This window comes from Malania oleifera, chromosome 5 (assembly GCF_029873635.1).
Source record: "Malania oleifera isolate guangnan ecotype guangnan chromosome 5, ASM2987363v1, whole genome shotgun sequence".
Taxonomy (NCBI): Eukaryota; Viridiplantae; Streptophyta; class Magnoliopsida; order Santalales; family Ximeniaceae; genus Malania; species Malania oleifera.
The window spans coordinates 10331874-10353317 of record NC_080421.1 but is presented as its reverse complement, the minus strand read 5'-3'; the positions used below and the strand labels follow the sequence as shown (position 1 = coordinate 10353317).

General features: G+C 34.8%; 1 protein-coding gene and 1 non-coding gene across 2 annotated transcripts in view; both read left to right on the top strand.

The window, feature by feature from the left end:
- The first annotated feature begins 7741 nt into the window (after positions 1 to 7741).
- The window catches only part of LOC131156219 (phenylalanine--tRNA ligase alpha subunit, cytoplasmic), a 37158-nt gene continuing 23455 nt past the window's right edge, over positions 7742 to 21444 (top strand). Inside the window, exons 1-7 of the mRNA XM_058109732.1 lie at positions 7742 to 8028; positions 15992 to 16114; positions 16347 to 16439; positions 17509 to 17565; positions 17986 to 18041; positions 18276 to 18368; positions 19189 to 19279. Of these exons, the coding sequence (XP_057965715.1) occupies positions 7873 to 8028; positions 15992 to 16114; positions 16347 to 16439; positions 17509 to 17565; positions 17986 to 18041; positions 18276 to 18368; positions 19189 to 19279 (669 nt within the window). The 5' untranslated portion in view covers positions 7742 to 7872. The remainder of the gene's footprint in view (positions 8029 to 15991; positions 16115 to 16346; positions 16440 to 17508; positions 17566 to 17985; positions 18042 to 18275; positions 18369 to 19188; positions 19280 to 21444) is intronic.
- On the top strand, positions 18623 to 18740 carry LOC131156897 (5S ribosomal RNA). Its single transcript, XR_009137161.1, has one exon. It is a non-coding gene; the product is annotated as a 5S ribosomal RNA (ribosomal RNA).

The window sequence follows — 21444 nt, the reverse complement described above, 5'->3', positions numbered from 1 at the left end:
AACTGAAAAAATGTACCATTAATAACATCCCCGACATCTAATATCATACACACATCCAATATGCACAAGTACATAATTTTTATGCAGGCGAAAGTCCACAAGGATAGGGAAGATTACCCGCCCATACAAGTAGCTTCCCTCTACTCTGGTACTAAAACTACCTACTAGAGCACTCACCTTATTCAGTAAGCCCTCATGTGAAGTATTACCTCGCCGCCAGTACACACATCTTTATTATTTTAAAGGTGAAGGTTTCCAAGGATTGGGATGTCTACCCGCCCATACAAGTAGCATCCCTTTGCACTGATACCAAGAAATTACCTAGCAGAGCACTCGCCTTTCTCAGCAAGCCCCTGGTGGTATGTTTACCTCACCGTATGCACACACATGCATTCACAATATGCTATACCATTATTTTTATGCTATAATTAAATTCACATCCGCACAACACATCCGCACAGGAATCATGCATCTCATACTTCATCTTCCAATGTCCTCAGTACGTGGCCCACACAGAGCAACTGCGTACATGTCAATACGTGACCGACACAAGCACCTACATACTTCTTATCTACACATGGCCCACACGGTCACAACTAGCAGCACATGGTACATAACATGACCCACACAGGTGCCACCATCCACACAGGATGAATAACATGGCCCACACAGGCGCCATTATGCACACATGATATAACGTGGCCCACACAGACACCACTCCAGCTTTCGCGACACGTGGCCCACACAGGCACCACTATTCACTAGTATCCAATCCCCATGACCTAACCATCGTACATCAGTAGAACAAGCTCCTCGAACTACCAATGTCCTACCCCATATAAATTACAATATGACGAGCTCCTCAACCTACCAACGTCATATCATGATTTATATCTAGGCAATATAACAACCTTCTCATGCCAACGTTATATTGAGATGCATACGAAAAACCACACCAATTAGTTCACATAGACGCATCAATGCATTACCACACAGGTATCTAACATATACATTCCCACACAGGAGTCAAACATAAAAATTCATTCATCATGTCATAATCATTCTAAACAATCCCTCATGTAAGCCCAAATACCACAGAAATTCATATTCAATTTATTAGAAAGAAATTGTTCTCATGCCACATGGATTTAATATCATAAGCAATTATTCCCAAATATAACATTAAACCAAAATCATCATTTTTCCAGTAATCAGGCTATTCTGAAAATCATATAGATAAATAATAAATTTCATATGCTAAATAATTGGTTCACCTTAATAAAATACTGATATAATTTTATTCCCCCTTACCTGATTCCCTGAACCACGCCTGTAGGAATCCCAAGATTATACCCACAGCGCTCACCCGAACCCTATTTCAATCAAATCAATCCTAATAAAATATTATTTTAACCTTTCCCCAATTACAATAATTAAATACCAATTAATTTCTAAATAACCTATTTATTCCAGTTTTGAGGCTATTCCTATAACGATCCCATGAGAAATCCGCTCCGCTAGATGTGTAAAGAATCATCCATAAATTCTCGTGGTGGTGTTCGATCATCAATTTGGCTTAAAATTTAAGAAAAATTGAGATAAAAATGAGAATTTGTCTTACCCTAGGAGATATGCCCACGTTGCTCCTACAACAAATTCACTTTGGTAGATATGTCGGTGGCGGATAATGGAGATTAGTGGTGTTTTTAGATTTTCAATTGGGCGAGAATCCGCTGCGAAATCGTAGAAAGAAGAGGAGTAAAGAGTGTGAACTGAGAGATTTTTTTTTTTCCTTCTTTTTCCTTTATGTTCTACACAGCGTGAGAATTTTTTTTTTTTTTTTTTCCTTTTCCTGTTTCTGTTTTGTTTCAAGTGGTTCCAGGGGAAGCTAAACACTAAGTTTTTTTTTTTTTTTTTTCTTTACTTCTTCCTTTACTACTTTGTTCAAAGACTTAAGCACTAAGTCTTCCTCTTTTTTTTTTTTCTTTCCTTTATCCCTTTATACTTATATATATACAATTTATCCTTATATGTATTAAAGGATATATACATATATATACCCACAATCCTCAAATTTCCTAAATTAATTAATTTTCTTAATAATAATTAATTAATTAATAATAATTTTTAATTAATTAATTAATTAATTAATTTTTTATTTTTTTAGGTTGTTACAGTGGGTTCGGTTGCTTATAGGTTAGCATTACCGCTAGTTCTATATAGAATCCATGACGTATTCCATGTATCCATGTTGAGGAAATATGTATATATATACCCATAATCCTCAAATTTCCTAAATTAATTAATTTTCTTAATATTAATTAATTAATTAATAATAATAAATTTTAATTAATTAATTATTTTTTTATTTTTTTAGGTTGTTACAGTGGGTCTGGTTGCTTATAGGTTAGCATTACCACCAGTTCTATATAGAATCCATGACGTATTCCATGTATCCATATTGAGGAATATGCCCCAGATCCATCCCATGTGATTAGTTAGAAGACACTGGATATTAAGGATACTCTGACATATGGAGAAGTGCCAATGCAGATTCTAGATCGAAAGGAACAAGAGCTACGCACAAAAAAGATTCCACTGGTAAAAGTGCTACGATGCAATCATGTGGTTGAGGAGGCTTCATGGGAATTGGAGGATAAGATGCGCCAGTGATATCCACACCTGTTCAGTGGAGCTCAGAGTTGAGCTAGTAAGAGTAAAAGTAAATGACAATGTACGCAATTGACTTGTAATTGTAGGGTAGTTAGTGTTTTTGGTTTTGGTTATGAATGATTTTAGGAGAGTTTTTTTCTTTTATTTGAATGATTGTAATCTCCCAGGACCCTCCCTTATAACCACGGTATTCCTTCGCCATAAGTGAGGGTAATTAATAAAATTGCGATGTTTTTCCTTAAGGTTGGAAAATGTGATAGATAGCAAATTTCGAGGACGAAATTTTGTAAAGAGTATAGAATGTAGAGACCTAAAAAATTGAAATAATAAGAAAAATAGAAAAAATAAGGAAATTTGGTTTGGTGTAGACCAAATCGTCAACGGTTTGGTGAGAGGCCACAAAACCGTTGATGGTTTTGTTTAACCGCGGGCCAGTAACAGTAAAACGGTGAAAATAGGTTTGGTTAAAAACCAAACCGTCGATGGTTTCGTCTGGCACCAGCTTGAATATAAAGATCATGCAGTTCATTTTCTTGTTAATTCATTTCCTTTCCTCTCTCTCTCTCTCTCTCTCTCTCTCTCTCTCTCTCTATTCATTTTCTTCCTCAAAACTCACTCAAATTGATGATCGGACACCACTACGAGGTTCTAGGGTCGATCCTTGTCGATTTAATCGGAGCAGAATCGTGTTTTGGGAATCCTGGACACCACTCCAAAATTGAGGTGAGGGAGTTAATTATGTTGCTGTTATAAGATTTAACTGCTTAATGGAGTGTGTGGGCCCAGGAACATTAAGTAATGATAATTTCGAGGTTGAGCTGATTGAACTTAAGTATGTGAATACAGAGGTTTGTGCGAACGCCGCGAGCGTCGATTTGGGATACTTGGAGGCGCATTCTCAGTAAATGAGTAAGAGGAATAAATTATGCGAATTAGTTTTAGAAATTATACCGGTTAAAGTATAGTATTTAATTATGGAATATCCGTATATGATTTTCTGAATATTACAAGATATGAATTTATGGGTATGGAAATTTATGGCTTTTCACAAGTTATGTACATTTGGGAAAATTCAGAAAATTTAGTTTTCAGAAAAACCCTATAGAGGATATATATTATTTCCATACAATAGAGAATATGATTTTCCCATACAGTAGGAAAATACAATTTTCTCATACAGATTATAGTATTATGAGTATTACCCTAAATTGTGTGGCATGAGAAATACTAGTTTTAGTATAGAGTTTTAATTCCGAATTTTAAACAATTTTTACATAACCATGATATTATAGCTATTGCAGAACCATGATATTACAACTTTTACAGAATCATGATATTATAGTTATTACAGAATCATGGTATTACAGTTATCATAAAATCATGGTAAAACAATAATATACAAAAATAGTATTATACAGTATTAGAATCCTGATGGACCAAAACAGAACACAGAGCACGGTATCGTACCTAATACAGTATAGATAGTGCAACCACACATCTTAGATAGAGCGTGGAATGACTGTCAATTGTGCCTCAAAGGAGAGCAAAGGAGCTCCCTGACAGTCCGTACTAGGTTGAGCTGGTCAATCGTACTACAGACAGATTATAATTTGACTTAACCTGGTAAGCCAACCATGGTTAAGTCCGGTCCACGAGGTGCACAACCCAATCATGCGAGGTTAATTTATGATTACAGTTATCCATCCATGAAAGTTTTCACAGTTATTTATATATATATATATATATATACGTAGATTTACAGAAATAGAAATAATGAAATACAACTAGAAGTATGTTCAAATTGAAAATGTGTATTTTAAATGGCGTAGGTGGGAGTCGTACTACATATTTATATTAAATTGCTGTTTCAATTATAGATTAAATTAATAGTTATGTTATGCGTGTAAAAACTCATATGCCACACACTGGCAATAACTTATCTCGTCTTACTGAAAGGTATTTCACCCAAAAAATCTTAAACATTTAAGGTAATCCAGGTAGCCAAACGGAGCGAGCTCCAAGATAGTGGACGTGTAGCTTAGGAATGCAGGGTATGTGTTTATTTTGGGGAATTGAGGTTATGTTTGTATAGTCCTTGGGATTTTTGATGGAGTTTTGGAGAGGTTGTATGTATATTTTGGAGACTTTAGTAATCTGGTATTGTATATAAAGTTTTGGTGTGTTATGTTTTCTGCTATATAGTTAGAATGTGGATATGGATAGGAGTATCCCCGGTACCCCACTTTGGGTCTGGGTTGACTCTATTATTATTATTACCATGGTATTAGAGGTATATAGTTATTATTATTACTTTTTTTTAAAAAATGGTAGGAAATCGGGTCGTTAAACAACCACTTTCAACACATTCGGAAAATCAGTATAAAAACACAACTCTGAATATATTCTAACTTGGTATAAAATCCATACTCAGTATAAAATCACCATTCTTTATAAAGTCACAATTTCATTGTATAATATCATAAAATGGATTCCAATCGATTTAATTTTGCAATTATAACAAATTGTTCTCATACCACACAATTTAAAAGTTTATACTATAATATAATAAACTACCCAGAGAAAATATATTTTTTTGTAGAAAACAAAGGTCTGATCATCTCCATAATTTTATTTAACTCACAATATACATTTTTCAGGAAAATGGGAGATGATTATCCTACTCACTTTGGTTTTACCCAAATATATATATAATAACCAAAAACCATCGTTTCCATATGCCTGAATAATTTAGAAAATTATATATATTATTTATGTATCCATATTCTTAATTTAATCAATTCAATTTCAAAAATAAACTAACATAATATTTTACTTAGCTCAAAATACTTGATTTTTCCCAAATACACGTATATATAATATATTTAATTATCATTTTCCTATGTCTGATTATTCAGAAAAATCATATATAATAATCTTGTAATCATAGACTTCATTTTAATTAGTTGAATTTTAAAAAAATATCTGACATAATTTATTCCCCTTACCTTAGCGTTGGAGTGGTGCCTATGACGTCCCAACGACAAATTCACTCCGATTAAAACGTTAAGGAGCGGAGCTGGGACTTGGAAATGGTTTTCGTTTTTCGATTTGGCCGGGAAATAGCCAAGAAATTGAAGAGAGAGAGAGAGAGAGAGAGAGAGAGAGAGAGAGAGAGAGAGAGCATTTGTGAAGGGGGCTAATCTGTCACAAGCTTCAGGAACTAACATATATATATATATATATATATATAATATTATAATATTATATTATATTATATAATTAATAATTCTTCTTAATTAATTAAGTAATTTTTTTTTTTTTTAGGATCACTACATCTTTTTATCTTCCTTTCCAACAATATAAATAATGCTTCTCATTAAAGATAATTAATTTTAAACATTGTCTAATTAATTTTCAGCATTCACATATACTAATTATGTTTATATACACTTATATGTATATTATTTTCTGGAGTGTTACACATGAATCATAGGAATACCTCATAACATAAAGGATCATCTTAAGGGAGAGAACTTGTAAGGTTTTCAATTACCAAACCAAGTGTAGGATCCTAACTTTTACGAAACCTCTGTAAGTGGTGAAGTTATTGGTCAAATGTATGGTACATGACAGTATCAATATGATCTTTATGTTATAAAGTTATGGATTTGTGTTAATTTATGATATGATTATTAAAGTTAGAGTTGGAGATGAGTATAAGTGCTCTCTATAATGATCTCTTAAGGCATCTGAAAGTTCAGTCAACTAGCCCAATGTTGATATATTTGCTCTCTCTCTCCCCCCCCCCCCCGCCCTTAGAGTTGGGGAAGAGTATAAGTACTCTCTATAATGATCTCTTAAGGCATCTGAAAGTTCAGTCAACTAGCCCAATGTTAATATATTTGCTCTCTCTCCCCCCTCCCCCCCCCCCCCCCGCGGCCCTTAGAGTTGGGGAAGAGTATAAGTACTCTCTATAATGATCTCTTAAGGCATCTGAAAGTTCAATCAACTAGCCCAACGTTAATATATTGCTCTCTCTCGCCTCCCCGCCCTTGGGGGAACCCCCAACTCCTTAATCTTAGCACTTTCACCTCTCTTCTTTATAGTTGCAAATCCCTTATTCACAAAGTACCTCTTTTTGAAATGGGAGGCAGGTATAAGAACCCTAGCACTCCACTTCTATCATCTTCTCATAACAAATCACAACCACACCACATTCATATTTTTTAGTTCTAATATTATACAAAATGGTTAAACTGAACATCATTAACTTAAAGTATGAATGTCGTTGTACAGTAATAGTACTAAAACACAATGAGTACTTTTCTTTTTGACACTTAAATAACTATTATTATTCAATGGTACATATTTTAAGTGTCAATTCAACGATCTTTGAAGTATTAGAACGTATAAATCATTTGGAAGCACTCTTTAACAAGTTTTGAGTTGAAAAAAATATTGAACTTAACAAGTGTTGATGATAAGCATTGTTTGATTGTGCTAGAAAATAAAGTTTGATTATATATATTTGTAAAATAAATAGTATTTTAGGTACTCATATTTATAGATACTTATTTTTATTAAAAAAATTACTAAATTTCATCATTTAATAAATTATAATATTTTCAATGAACGTACAAATGAATAAATAAATAAATAAATAAAGACAATATAACTAGGTGCAACTTAATTTGATTAAAAATGTATGAATTATGTTAAAATTACTAAATTAAAATTTATAATTATTGATATTGTAATAAATATAATTATCTGCAAAATTTAAGTGTATAGTTTATTGAAATATATAAATTTAGTTATAATAACATGCTAATAATTTTTTTTAAAAAAAATTTATGAATATATTAAAATTAGTATTGACCAAAGTTACTCACAAAAAGCCACTTCAAATAAAATTTTCGCAAGTAATTTTATTAAGATAATAATTGTATAATTTTATTCAATCCATTTTAATCCCAAACTTATCCATGAAAATGCAAATTAGTAGAGATTTATTTTTTGATTAGTGGGCCGGGCTATAGGAAAGGCCCAAAGTCAAGCTGGCCTTTTTCTACACTTCCATTTCATAATATTTTTCATTTCATATGCGTTCATGGCGTCTTCTTGATGGTCCACCCAATGCTAGGGCAGTGTTGGACTGAAACTAGCTGTAGCTGACACCACCGTGGGAGAGGGAGAGAGATGGCGGAGGAAGCTGAAGCAGCTGTTCTTGGATTTCTGGAGAAGAACGATGAAATCTCGGACTCAGGTCATTTCGCAGGCGAGCGTGGAATCAATCACAGCGACATCGTCAACATCATCAAGAGCCTCCATGGTTTTAGACTGGTCGATGCTCAGGTTCTACTTTTCATTTCAAACTTCCCTTCCGTTCGGTTGCTGGAAAAACAAAAGAAATTTGAATTGAATCTTACTCCTCTGTTGTTTTTTGTCCCGGGAAAAAGTTCATCAAGCCAAGTACCTGCATTTCTTCTCTTATTCCGAATAATGGAATACTATCAGATACCAATTGGGTTTCAAATTTTTAATGCATACTTTAATTTTTTGAAAGCAGAATTGCGTCGATATTTTGAGCTCTTGGAAGCGATGAAAGTACTCCGAAATCCTTACTAGACGATAGCTTAGGGGTAGTTTGGTATCACAGTATAAAATTACGAAAATAAAAACAAAAGTGAAAGTTAAAAATCAGAAATAAAAACTAAAAACTGAAAACGAGTAATATTTCTAAAATTTAAATAAATTTACAACTTGACTGAACAATGCTATTCTTTCCTCGAATCAAATGGAAATTTTAACAAAATACGATTAAATTACTAAAAGTACAACAAAATACAAATTGAAAATATTATGATAAAAATAAAAAACTATTATATTTTCCCTTAATTATTATATTTCAGAATTCAATTTACAAAAAAAAAAAAAATTCCAATTATACATGTAAATTGAAAATAGTAAAAATATTTTCTATTTTTAAATATTTGTTAATTTTTTTTTAAAAGTTTATGGATATTTTTATTTTCATTATATTTTAAGTTTGAATGAATTTTAACTAAAAATTATATATAAAAATGAATAATTTAATCCATAAAAGTTAATTTTGGATAAGAAGATAAGACAAGGGAGGGACGACTTAGATGGTATGGACATAGGCCACATAGTGCCTCAGTGAGAAAGAGTGAGTTAGTTACTGTGAGGGGTAGTAGAAGGAATAGGGGTAGACATAAAATAACTTTGAAGGAGATAGTGAGTAAGAATTTAATAGCCCTGAATCTGTCAAAAGAAATTGTTTATGGTCGCATAAATTGGCGGAAAAAGATTCATATGGCACCCCACCTAGTGGGACTTAAGGCTTGGTTTTGTTATATTTGTTTTTGTATAGAAGTTAGTTTTGGATGTTAATTATTCTGACTACAATGAGTTGCATAAAGCCCAAAACAGTTAGAAATCATAAAAATGATTTTTAGTTTTCCGAAAAATTGACAAGAGAGATATAAAAAATGATCAAAACTAAACAAACACATTTTCATTATATATATATATATATACACACACACACACACACACACACACATATAATAACCAGTAAAGAAATTTTATTAGCTAGACATCAAGGGGATGCCATCTTGAGGCAGATAACATCAGCCACTTTGTAGATTGTTGCGAACATCAAGGATTACATTATGATCGTTAACAATTTGCCCACTATGCCAGCTAGAAAAACAACAATCCACTGCTCTTTTCAAATCTGAAGTGGAGTAGCTGTCTCTTTGAAAGCACACCAAAATATGGTGAGGGGGATGAGATTCAAAGCCTTTCACTTCTCCTTGGTGGCTTTGATGCCTTTTGAAGCCCAAATTTCCCCTCCAGTGGAATTTGCAGTAACCACTAATATCCAGTCAAGTATAGAACCATATTTCACAAGTTCCTTGCCCATGGAGTGGAGAAGAATGTATTTATTCTGCATTAGCTGTACAAATAAAACATCTATTTGTGATGGTAAGCCCCCTTCTCTGCTGATTGTCTAGGGTTAAAATATTTACATGTGTGGACTCCCAAGCAAAAAAGGCAACCTTTGAAGGGGTTGTTGTCCTCCAAACATGAATCCAAGGGAGTTGTTGGAATTTGTTCCCATTAGGGAGAGCTTCTTGTAGAAAGATTTAACAATTGAAACACCATTTTTGTCAAAAGCCCATTTTCATTCATTGGGGATGTTTTGGTCACAAAAATTGCAGAGATTGCTGTAAAAGCTTGACAGTGCATGAAGTTCCCAATCTGCCACATTCCTAGTAAAAGGAATATTCAAGAAAATTCTATGATCAGTGATTTGGAGATGACTGCTGAAAGCATTTTTGCCACAAGCTAAGTGTAGATGGAAGGAAAGGCAGTTCTAAGATTACTGTTCTCGCGCCACACATCATGCCATAATTATTTGTTGCCCCCATATCTCACTTGAAATCTTACAAATTGGGAAAAAAAAATCATCCCATCATGATGCAGGGGCAGCATCAAGGTTATGTGGCCATGTAATAATAGAAGAGAGGAAGGAAGGGGAAGGGAGGAGAGAGGAGATACCAGGGGGAAACTCACGTTCAATTCCAATTCAAATTCATCAACAACTGCTTACATCATGACTTTCACACACTATTTATAAGGAAGCCTCCAAACACATGAAATTACAAACATGCCCCGAAAACAACACTGCATTACAAACATACCCCTAGACTACACAATTACTACAAACAAGCCCCCAACCTAAATAATCCTAATACAAGCAAACTACACACACGTACTTAAACAACTAACTAACTAAGCACAGTTGGGTTTCAGACCCAAGTACCCAACAAACCATTCACCCTATTCTTTGACATAGGCCTCCTTATTGGGTCGAAATGATCCGTCGAGTTGGGGAAAGTACCAAGGAGTCCATCATTATGAATAGAGTCATCTTGTTTCATAATAAAGGAACCAACAGTACGCTTCAACTTGGTGAGTAGAAGAATTCGTGAGGGCATCAACTTATACTTCTTTTTGTGAATGGAGAGGGAATAAGAATTCTCATATCAATCACGCCTCACCTTCCTATCAAATAACCATGGTCAGCCTAAACGGATAGGACAAATTTTGAGAGGAAGGATATCACATTGCACTATCTCCATAATGAAACCAATCTTGAAGGTAAGTAAGCAGTGATCATGGACCTTCAAGTTGGTATTATTTACTCAAGCAATTTTGAATGGTTCCGATTGAGGCTCAACTTCCAAATTTAACTTGTTCACAACTTCTTTAGAAACTACATTTGTGCAACTACCAAGATCAATAACCAAAGTACAGAGCTGTTTTTGGCATATCACTTGAGTTTGAAAGATGTTGGTCTGCCTCAAATCATCCGTCTCTTTAACCTTGTAGGAAGAGAGCATATGTCGAAGCACTAAACAAGTTTTCAAATTGCCATCATCATCTAAGTCACTTGGAATTTCTGTTTCAGTTTCAACTACTTGAGTATCATCATCATCTTCTTCTTTTTCTGCAACAACTATGAATTGGTTAAGACATTGTGCAGCTTGATGTCTAAAACCTTGACATTTAAAGCATTTGAGTGATGGTTGGCTCTTAGAAGTTGTTTCGGAATGCTTAGGAGTCTTCCAAGAGGTATTAGTCTGAACACTTTTACTCAATAGCTCAACTGTTTTCTCTCGTACAACTCCACTAGTATTCTTCTCAAACCGAAGGGCTGATGTAGCTCTAGGAGGATTGTGTTGCATGTCCTCCTCAATCTAAGTGGCAACCTGTACTACATCCCCAACTGTAATGAGACAACATGCAACAAGTTCGGAGGCTATACCTGGCTTCAACCCTTTTCTATACAAAGCAATCATAACGTCCTCTTTCCATTCTATATCGACACAATTAGCCAAATGATAGGATCTACTAGTGTACACCATAACTGTCTTTTCTTCTTGCTTCAAATCAAAGAGCTGGAGATGAACATGCAACTGATAATTGGGAGGCACAAATTGCTCTTGCATGGCTCGCTTCATTTCATCCCATGTAATTTCACCAAATCTCCTTCTTCGAAAGATCTCGCGTTGTTTAATCCACCAAATTTGAGCAGTTCCCTCCAGTTTTGATTCAGCAAAGCACAACTTTCTAGCCTCATTCATGTCATACCATCAGAAATAATACTCCAAAGAATACACCCAAACATCAAATTCATCACAAGAACTATCATCATTAAAATTTGAGACTTCTAGTTTAATTCCCTTAAATGATTATTTCGGTCTTCACACTACAAAAGCATGAAGGACAGCAGCTATCCCACCATCTTGTTTGCTAAGAAATTCCATGGGCCTTTTACCTAAGGCTGCAACTTCAGTTGTTAGCCTAGTCAAAGCACTAGTAATAGTCTCCAAAGCATTTTCCATATTTTGTACCTTACCAGATAACAACTCCACCTTTGCAAACAATTCAACATTGGTCACCATGGTGCAATTATATGAAGCAAATCACAAACTTCACTTTCAATTATTTAAGAACAATCTTCAAGTCACCTTTAATTTGGAGTATCACGCAGAAATAAAACAAATTCACTAGCAAAACTAAAAAATGCAGCAAAGAAAACCTGATTTTTGAAGCTGGCAGCTGCAATTTCAAGGTTTCGTGCCAAAATTATCGTGCTTGCAATAACTTGTGTCCAAAAAATATTTCGTTGCAGGTCAAATATTATGGAAAAAATCCAGAATCTCATGGCTGAAGCAATTTTTTGCGAGACTGGATATTGTAGAAAACTGTGGAAGTATCCCAGTTGCAGGTCGCCAGCGTGTGGGGCACATGCACCGCTGGTGAGACTCCTTTGATGATGAAACTTGGGTTCAGGGGAGATCAGGGGATGAGGAGTTTATTGATTGTGGTGGTGTGATGAGAAAAGCACAGGAGATCAGGGTTTTCGAAGTGCTGATGGCTGGAGAAGTTTTAGCCAGCTCATGTGGTGTCCTTCGGTGGTCGGACGGCAATGAAAATTGGAGGGGAAGGGTGTCGGGGGGTTCTGTTTTCAATAGGATGGGCAGCATTACAGAAAGGGGTCTGGAAGGTGGTGTTCGAAGAAATGGGGACACAACTGGAATTTTCTTAGAAGTTCAGAACTGCAGAACTATTATTTTCGTTTTTTTTTTTTTCCTTTTTTAACTGAAATTTCAGAACAGAAATGATGAGATGAGAGAGTAACAGAGAAGGAGAGATTAATGGAGGAGAAGAAGAAGATGACAAGACAATGGGTGGAGAAGAGTGAGGGAGAATGGGTGGACAGAAAGCTAGAGAACAAAAAGAGAAGAAAGAAGAAGCAACAGATAGGGAGCAAGAAGTTGCAAAACAGAGGAGAGAAGGAAAGAAGAAGAAGAGTGAGAGAACAGGGCATAAGAGAAGAGAGAAGGGGATGATGGGTGGATTGAAATGGAAGAATGGAGATCAAAGTTGGGCGCTGATACCAAATGATGCAGGGGCAGCATCAAGGTTCTGCAGCCATGTAGAAATTAGAAGAGAGGGAGGAAGGGGATGGGAGGAGATAGGAGATACCACGGAGAAACTTACGTTCAATTCCAAATTCAAATTCATCAACAACTGTCTACATCATGGCTTTCACAGACTATTTATAAGAAAGTCGCTAAACACATGAAATTTTACACATACCCCTAAAACAACATTGCATTACAAACATACCCCTAGAATACACAATTACTACAAACAAGCCCCCCAGCATAATAACCCTAATACAAGCAAACTACACACACATACTTAAACAACTAACTAAGCACATTTGTGTTTCGGACCCAATAAACCATTCACCCTATTCTTTGACATAGGCCTCCTAATTGGGTCGAAATGATACATCCAAATAGCCGCTTCTCGCCCTGCATCACATCATTTCCTAATGAATTTCCTAACTCCCACTCCATAGGGTCCCCTACTGTTGTGTGTTATCTTGCTGTTATGCTCGAGCCCATATTTAGAAACAATAATATCCCATCAAAAGTGGTCTCTCTCCATCATGAACCTCCATAACCACTTCTCGAGGAAGGCTTCATTGAAAGTGAGGAGGGAAATCAGCCCCAAACCTCCCAAGCATACGGGTTGTTTAACTACTCCCCATCTAATAAGGTAATTTTTAAACTCCTCCTCTAAGCTTCTGTAAAGAAATCTTCTTTGTATTCCCTCCAATCTCGTAATATGTTATTTCATTGTACAAAAATGAAAATTGAAAATAGAAAGCAGAAGACAGAAACGATACTTCTTGTATTCGTAACTATTATTTACAATAGATGAAACATTCATTTGTCCATGATATGGTTCATTCATTGCAGATTGTGGGAGAAACTTTTTAGGGAAATTACACTACAAGGGACTAAAGTTTGGCTTGTTTTTTTATCGAGGGAAGTTCTTTTCCCCTATTCAAGGGACTAAATTTCATTAGGATTACAGTTTAGGGGTTTGAATTGATAACTGTTCTACCACATGAGTAAACTTGTTGACTTAAAAGTCCAAATATGGAAGCTGGTTATTTAGGGCAAAACATTGGGTTGCCAAAATGACTCGTGCATTCCATTCCATGACAATCTCACCACCATAAGTCATAGCTATCAAGTTGCTCACAATTAAGTGAGAAATTAATAGGTTAGACTACTTAACCACATTAAATTTTAGACAACTGATAAAATCATGGGTGTGTGAGTAGTTTTCATGGAATTATGGATGGTTTGGTTGAAATGGATAATTACCGACATGAAAAACACCCATAATTCCTTGATTTTATTGGCGAGTTAAATCAGTCAGTCAATGAAAAATTTTAAACATTCTATCTATCGTAAAATTTATTTTTCTAATGTGCTCCGTGGGCATTCAAAATTTGTAATTCATGTGCAGACCTTTTGTGATTGTTGGACTGAAATTGCAACTATTTTGAATGTAGGGTGACTGCAGTGAGGAATTTTTTTTTGCAGTGATCAGCATAGACCATTTAAAGGAAAAACTAGTGACCAACTCAGCATTTAATTATTTATTGGCTGTCTACAATCCAATGTGGTTAGGCAGCCTACCCTAATAATTTATTGAATTGGGCAGTTTAGGTGCTTTTACCTGCATATTTTAGCTTGTGTCCTACTACTTGGTTTCTTTATTACTCTTAGGTTACTTGTGTGAAAAAAGTTCTTATCTTGTAATATTGATGAACTTTACTCCCTGAAATACAGGAAAAAAGATCAATTTTAGCCCTTTAAACACAAATATGGATCAAACTGTAGTCTTTTGTGATTTAAACCTATTTTAAGGATTGAGAGATGAGCTCAAGGGAGGTTCCACTCAGTCTGAGGTTTTTTGAAGTACAAATATATCATTTAGAATTGACGAGTCATAAAATTTTGGAGCCAGTTTGTTTATAAAAATGGAGTAATTTTTTTTTGAGAGATAATAAAGTTTATTGCAAGAGAAAGAGACAAAATTTGAGCCAATCTTTTTCCTCCCTATGGTGTTTCCATGTCATTCATTTAGAGTGACTGACAAGGCCTTTCAACACCATTCTGCTGCTTGTTAGCTTGTTTGAGCAATTTAAAGTTAGAAATTTGTTTCAATATTTTAAGACTGTGTTTGGACATCCCATTGAAATCAAATGTCTCCACTGTGTACTATTGTTCCTTGTTGCATATTTAGGTCCATGGAGTCCTCTGAGAAAAGTGGAGCAGTCATGGATTGGGTTATGAGTGCATGAAGGGCAACTTGAAAACAGTCATGTTCTTGAAGAATGTCGCTAGTTTCTGCAATGGCCACATTAGGACGATGGCTCAAAAATAAAAAAAAATTAATATAATAAATGATGTTAAAAATTATATTATATATATTTGTTGTCATTAGCATCTTGCAAAAATGTTCTTTTGTAAGGCAAATGCTTATTATCGTCTCATTCTTTCCCTTAAATGGTACTGTGTCTGTGCCTGTTTGAATGCACGTGCTTCCTGCACAATGTATCATGCTTATATTTGAACAAATGAGCAGCTAAGGTTCATCTCACGTTATGGTCTAAAACAGACTAGATGGATGAGCAGCTAAAGTTCATGCTTATTTAAATGGTAGGGAAGAGTGTTGTTTTTGAATTTATGCCTTCTATGGTATTCATCAATTTTCTCATTATCTCTCATCACAAGATATAAGTCTTCTCAATTTCTTGCCCTGGATTACCATTTGCCTATTTGTGGTTACAATCAAAATAAAATCGAATAATAATCTGTGCAATGCTTTTACTGCATTGGGATTTTTGCAGGACGTTAAAAGGGAGAAGTGGGTGCTTACCGAGGAAGGGAAATCATATACTAGCACAGGATCACCTGAAGTGCAACTTTTCTTGGCCATACCTCCTGAGGGTATCTCTCCAGAAGAATTACAGGTTATGAACTCTCTTAGCATCTAAGAAGCTGTGGTGTAATACATCTTGTTAAGCAAGTTCAGGCATTTGTAATAGAATTTCCCTGCCCAAATTGAAGTATTGGGCTTCATGGAGACTCTTTTCTTGAGTTAGGATTTTAAAAGAATTTTATTTCTTTATTTGTTTGGGTTGTGATATATGTTTATTAAAAGATTTTTCTGTGCATATTGTTGAGAGTTATGTGTAAATGCAGAAAAAGGTTCAGCCCTCGGTTTATGGAATAGGTCGCTCGTGGGCCATAAAAAATAAGTGGGTGGATATGGGAAAACAACTAGTTTCAAGAAAGGTATTGCACTTGGAACTGCTTTTTTTTACTTCCAAGTATGTATGTGTATATACATGTGTGTGTGTGTATTCAAGTGACTTTCATATTTTTTTTAATCTTAAAAGTTTCAGGGAATTGGTTCTAGCTCAATTACATCTTGTCTTTGTATAGGACATACACAATTTAAGGTTCTTCTGTTGGTGCTCTAAAAAAAGTTTCACTGTGTTAACTTGTTTAGTTAATAACTGTACCTTCTGCAATTGGCATTAGCCAAAAGTACTTTGAACTTATTTTATCCTATTTTTAATATTTTCGTTTGGGCTATTGGGTGCTGTGTCTTTTGATTATTTCTCTATCCTGTTTGATTGTTAGTCACAAATTCCTTTCTTTTTGTGTGTAATTTTTTGTTCGGAGTTGTGAGCAAGGGAGGTTGTCCAGCAAGGTTGTTTCTTCATATAAACTATTTCCCATGGTCTTTGAATCCTTTGTTTATTCACTCTTAATCTAGTTCTGCCGTTGCACTTTAGTCTCTATGGTTTATATTTAGTACATAGAGTTTTATTTCACTTTAGTTTAAACTTGATAGTGCTTGTGTGTTTCATTGTTGTTTAACGTATTTTTAATTTTTTTTTCATATATTCTTGTGATTTGGTGTGGTGCTAATGAATATTAAACCCAAGAGCATGTTTTTAGGAAACAGACCAACCTTGTCATGCTATGCCTGAAGTGTGATGTTCACGATGTGCTATTCCTATGTTATTTCATTTTTCTTGTAATTCTTGATTATTTTTATTGCTCTTAATTTCTTGATGTTTGTCAATTTGCAATTTTAAAATTTATAATTCTTTTTCATTTGTATGGAGTGTTTCCTGACACTCTGATTTCCTTATGGCTGCTCGTTGTCAAATTAGCTATTTAGCTTATGCCTGCAGTAATTATTTGGCTTTTAAATGGTTCTATTTTTCTCTTGAATTCATCAGTTTATAAGCCGGGTCTTCCCCATGCATGTTGTTGAGGCATGCATGTGCGTGCATCTTATCTATTATGCTGGTATATTCCTCTAAAGCTCTTTCTCTGGTCACTTATTTAGGTGCAACATGTGGATGACAGAGTCAAGGATTTGCTTTTATGTATACAGGATGGAAAGGTAAATGAAATTATTAATGAAAATTTACATTTTACTGTCAGCTGTTAATTAGAGAAGTATTAAAATGGGGAATTGTGTTTGAATGTTCAATATGGAATATGGGACAATTATTTGGTATTTTGATTCGTGGTAAAAAAATAATGTGGGCAGAGAATTTATATATGGATTGTGATCACTGGGATATACTTGAGAACCATCACCATGTATTCCAAATCATATGATTTATATTTAAAGTTTCATTCTTGCAAGAGGGAAGTGTGAAATCATATTATTTATACTGGAAAGTGATTTAACCTTTGTAGACTAGCAAACATTATGTGCCAAGGGTACGTTCTGGTTCTTGTTTATTCCTTTCCAGTTCAAAATTGGAAGGGGATTTGATTTGTGCTATTGATACTGATTTATGTAATGTGATTCCAGGTTGTTGACAAAAGTGATATTGACGCTCTCAAGAAGAGAAAGCTCATCTTTCAAGAGTCAGTATCATATTGTTGTGTTCTCATTTTTTCATTTAGTTATCAAATCTCATCTTTGTGCTGAGCTGAAGCTTTTTCTGGGTGAATTGGCAGTTAAATTTGAGGTTTTATTTGCCATGATGGAGGATATTTTATGTGTTTATTACATTTCCAACATGTATGCTCAATATGTTTGTATTTGTGATACATTCTTGTGCGTCCCTATTTTTTCAAATTTATTTTTATTTTTTATAGGACATGGAAGGGCTATTCAGTAAGAAAAGGTCCTAATTATGTTCCAAAAAGAAAGAAAGTTGCTACTGATTTGACCCGAGAGCATCTCCAAAGGTATTGGTGTTACTTGTTTATTTTTTTTATCTGGACAAAAATAATTGCAGTATGAAAGCATTATTTTTTATTGGAAATTTTTTTCAGAATGTAAAGTTTTATTGCTTAAAGTCTTGTCATGTCTTGTGAAGTATAGACTATAGACTCATGGCTTAATGCTCCTCCCTCCAACCCACCCCCCCAAAAAAGGGAAAAAAGAGGAAAATTACCAAAATAAATGGAAAAGGAAACACTGTGCTTTGGATTGTTCTTTTCATTGTTCTATACCAGCACTAATGCACCGGATCCCATCAGAACTCCGCAGTTAAGCGTGCTTGGGCGAGAGTAGTACTAGGATGGGTGACCTCCTGGGAAGTCCTTGTGTTGCAGCCCTCTTTAATAAAAAAAAAAAAAAAAAAGCAACGTAACCTGCTGGTGCTATAATCACAAATCACTTTTATTTGAATAATGGTTTCGAAAAATTAAAGGTGTGAAGATATGCTCCTGCATGGTGTTCTTTTTTCTTATTCATTTCCTATATCTTGCTGCCAATGTTCTTTTTAATATAAAACAATAGTTTATGACATTATCAGTTTCAATTTTATTATTTTTGATATATTATGCATGCATGATGTGTCTGCATTCGTGCCTTTTTTAGCTATATGCTATTTATATCTCTATATTTTCTACATTTTTTTGTACCAAGGATTACTTGGACATTCATTTTTAGGGACAATTGCAGCTTGTGGTTTTAATTTTATTTCAAATAATAAGAGGTATCATTAATAGTGCATGAATTATATCTTGCTGACTGTTCTGTTTGATCTTTATTGGTTCCAAGGGGTGATTGGAAGGAGCTGGAGTTCAAAGAGTATAACTTCAATGCTAAAGGTCAGCCTGCCGAAGGTGGCCATCTTCATCCTTTGCTGAAGGCAAGAATTTGAATTTCCTTCCTCCCTTACCACCACCCCCTGAAGTATAATTTTGTTTAGATCCTTTTGAACCTTGATGACATAAGAATCCACAAAATGTCTAAAATTGGACTATATGCCTGAAGAGAATACAGAATGCCACATTGTTTATGCAAGTATAGGTTTTTGAGTCACATGAACTTAACTGCGGTTGGCTTGTGCTCATCTTCTGATCAAGTAGTGGAATCTTTTCATCAACAACTAATGTAAGCTTCACGTGTTTGAGATTGACTGAGGCTTGTTTTCTGTAGTTTTTATTACAAAGTTACTTGAAGCGGTGCATCAGAGAGATATTATCATTTGTTGAACTCCCAAGATGGTGGAAATGTGATAAAGGTGTCACTTGTCTGTTAGATGGGTTTTGACTGCACAAGAAAAACAAATTTAAAGTGGTTACATTTGATTATTTGATCATCAAATAGCGTAGTGGTGCATTGGATTGAGTGCCAAGGTTAGATAGGTTGGTGTAATCTGTGAACAAAGTAAAGTTAAATGTTGTTCAGATAATTTTTTTATTACAGAAACAAATCTTATGCTTTGGTTCCATTCCTTAATTGTCAAGGTGGTTGTTGTATCCACTCCCTCTATTTTGTTGTCATGCACTCTGCCATTTTCTTGGACTTGGCATTGCTATTTGTGCTTTCCTTCTATCTGTCTTTGTTATCATTCTATTTAGGACTTGTTTGCATGTTGCACTAGTACAAATTCAATCAAAACAAGATATTTTTGCATGGCATTTCTATTCTCACAGTTTTTTTTTTTTTGGGAGATACGGCTTCGTAATCTTATAATGGCTGTTATGAAACATCTTTTAATATGAGTTTTTTCTCAAGTGGCTTAATGTTATGTGGTAACTTTTAAAACATGGTGAGTTGGACATGCTTGTATGTAATATGTACATACACATATTGGGTGGGTATATCACTTTGATTCATGTGCGTGTTGCTTCTATCCCACTTAATTTTTTGTCCTTGTTTGGGATTCCTCTTGTGGTGGCAGGTAAGATAGGGAGAATATGAGAGATTTTCCTTTTTTTTTGGATGTGAATGGAAAGAAGGGATCACTTATTAAGCTGGGAGGAGAGAAGGGATCACTCAGTTAGCTGGGAGGTTGTTTGTAGATCGAAGAATGAGGGGTGCTTGGGCTTTCGCAGTCTAGTATCTAGGAATATTGCCTTAGTGAGTTAATGGCTATGAATGTTTCCCTTGAAGGTTAATTTCCTTTGGCATAAAGTGATTAAATGTAATCTTGCCTTGGACGGAGTGGATAGGATGCTAATACTAGTAAAACGACTTCTCATGAGTCCTTGGAGGTTCTTTACTCTGATTTTTGCTTTGTTCTTTCTCTTTATCAGATATAAAGTGGGTGATGGTTCCTGCATTTGTTTTTGGGAGGATTTGTGGGTTGGAGATGTTTCTCATTCTTCTCTTTTCCCTTCTCTGAGTTATATATGCAACGTGATGCTCCCAGCCTCCCATCTCTTCTTTCTTGATTGTAGAAAAGGATTCGATTGCTTGGGACTCTTAACTTTTGCAGGAATCTAAATGATTGGGAAGCAGGCACTTTTTTTCTTTGATTTTTTAATTGGATATCTTTCATACTTTTTTCTAGGAATGACTCCAGGGTGTTGATGTTGATGTTGATGGGTCTGGGCCCTTTTAATGTAAATTGTTTTTTATTCATTTGACTTGGTCTTCCATGTCTTTCCCTTTTTCTAATTGTATGGAGGGCTGTTCAGTTGTGGAAAACAGTTCTCATTTTTCAGTTCCATGTCTTCAAAGAACTACTAAAGCCCCCTTTTAGGACAAAAGACACTAACCTCCCTTGAAGTTTGGCAAAAATTCAAGGACCTCCCCTGAGGTTTGTCAAAGAGATAAAAACCTCCCCTTGTATTATGGAAAAAAGACAAGTTTTTTGAGGGGCAGTTGTTTTTTTGGTAAATCTCAGGTAAACTCTGTGGCATTTTTTAAACTTCAGGAGAGGTTAATGGGATTTTTGAAACCTTAGGGGACGTCCCTTTCTTTTGCCAGTTTTTAATTTCTATCATTTTGTATGTAGAAGTTGTTTTTCCATTTCCACTTTTCTGAAGAATTACAAAAATGCTACCTTCTTAATGTTTTCCAGCT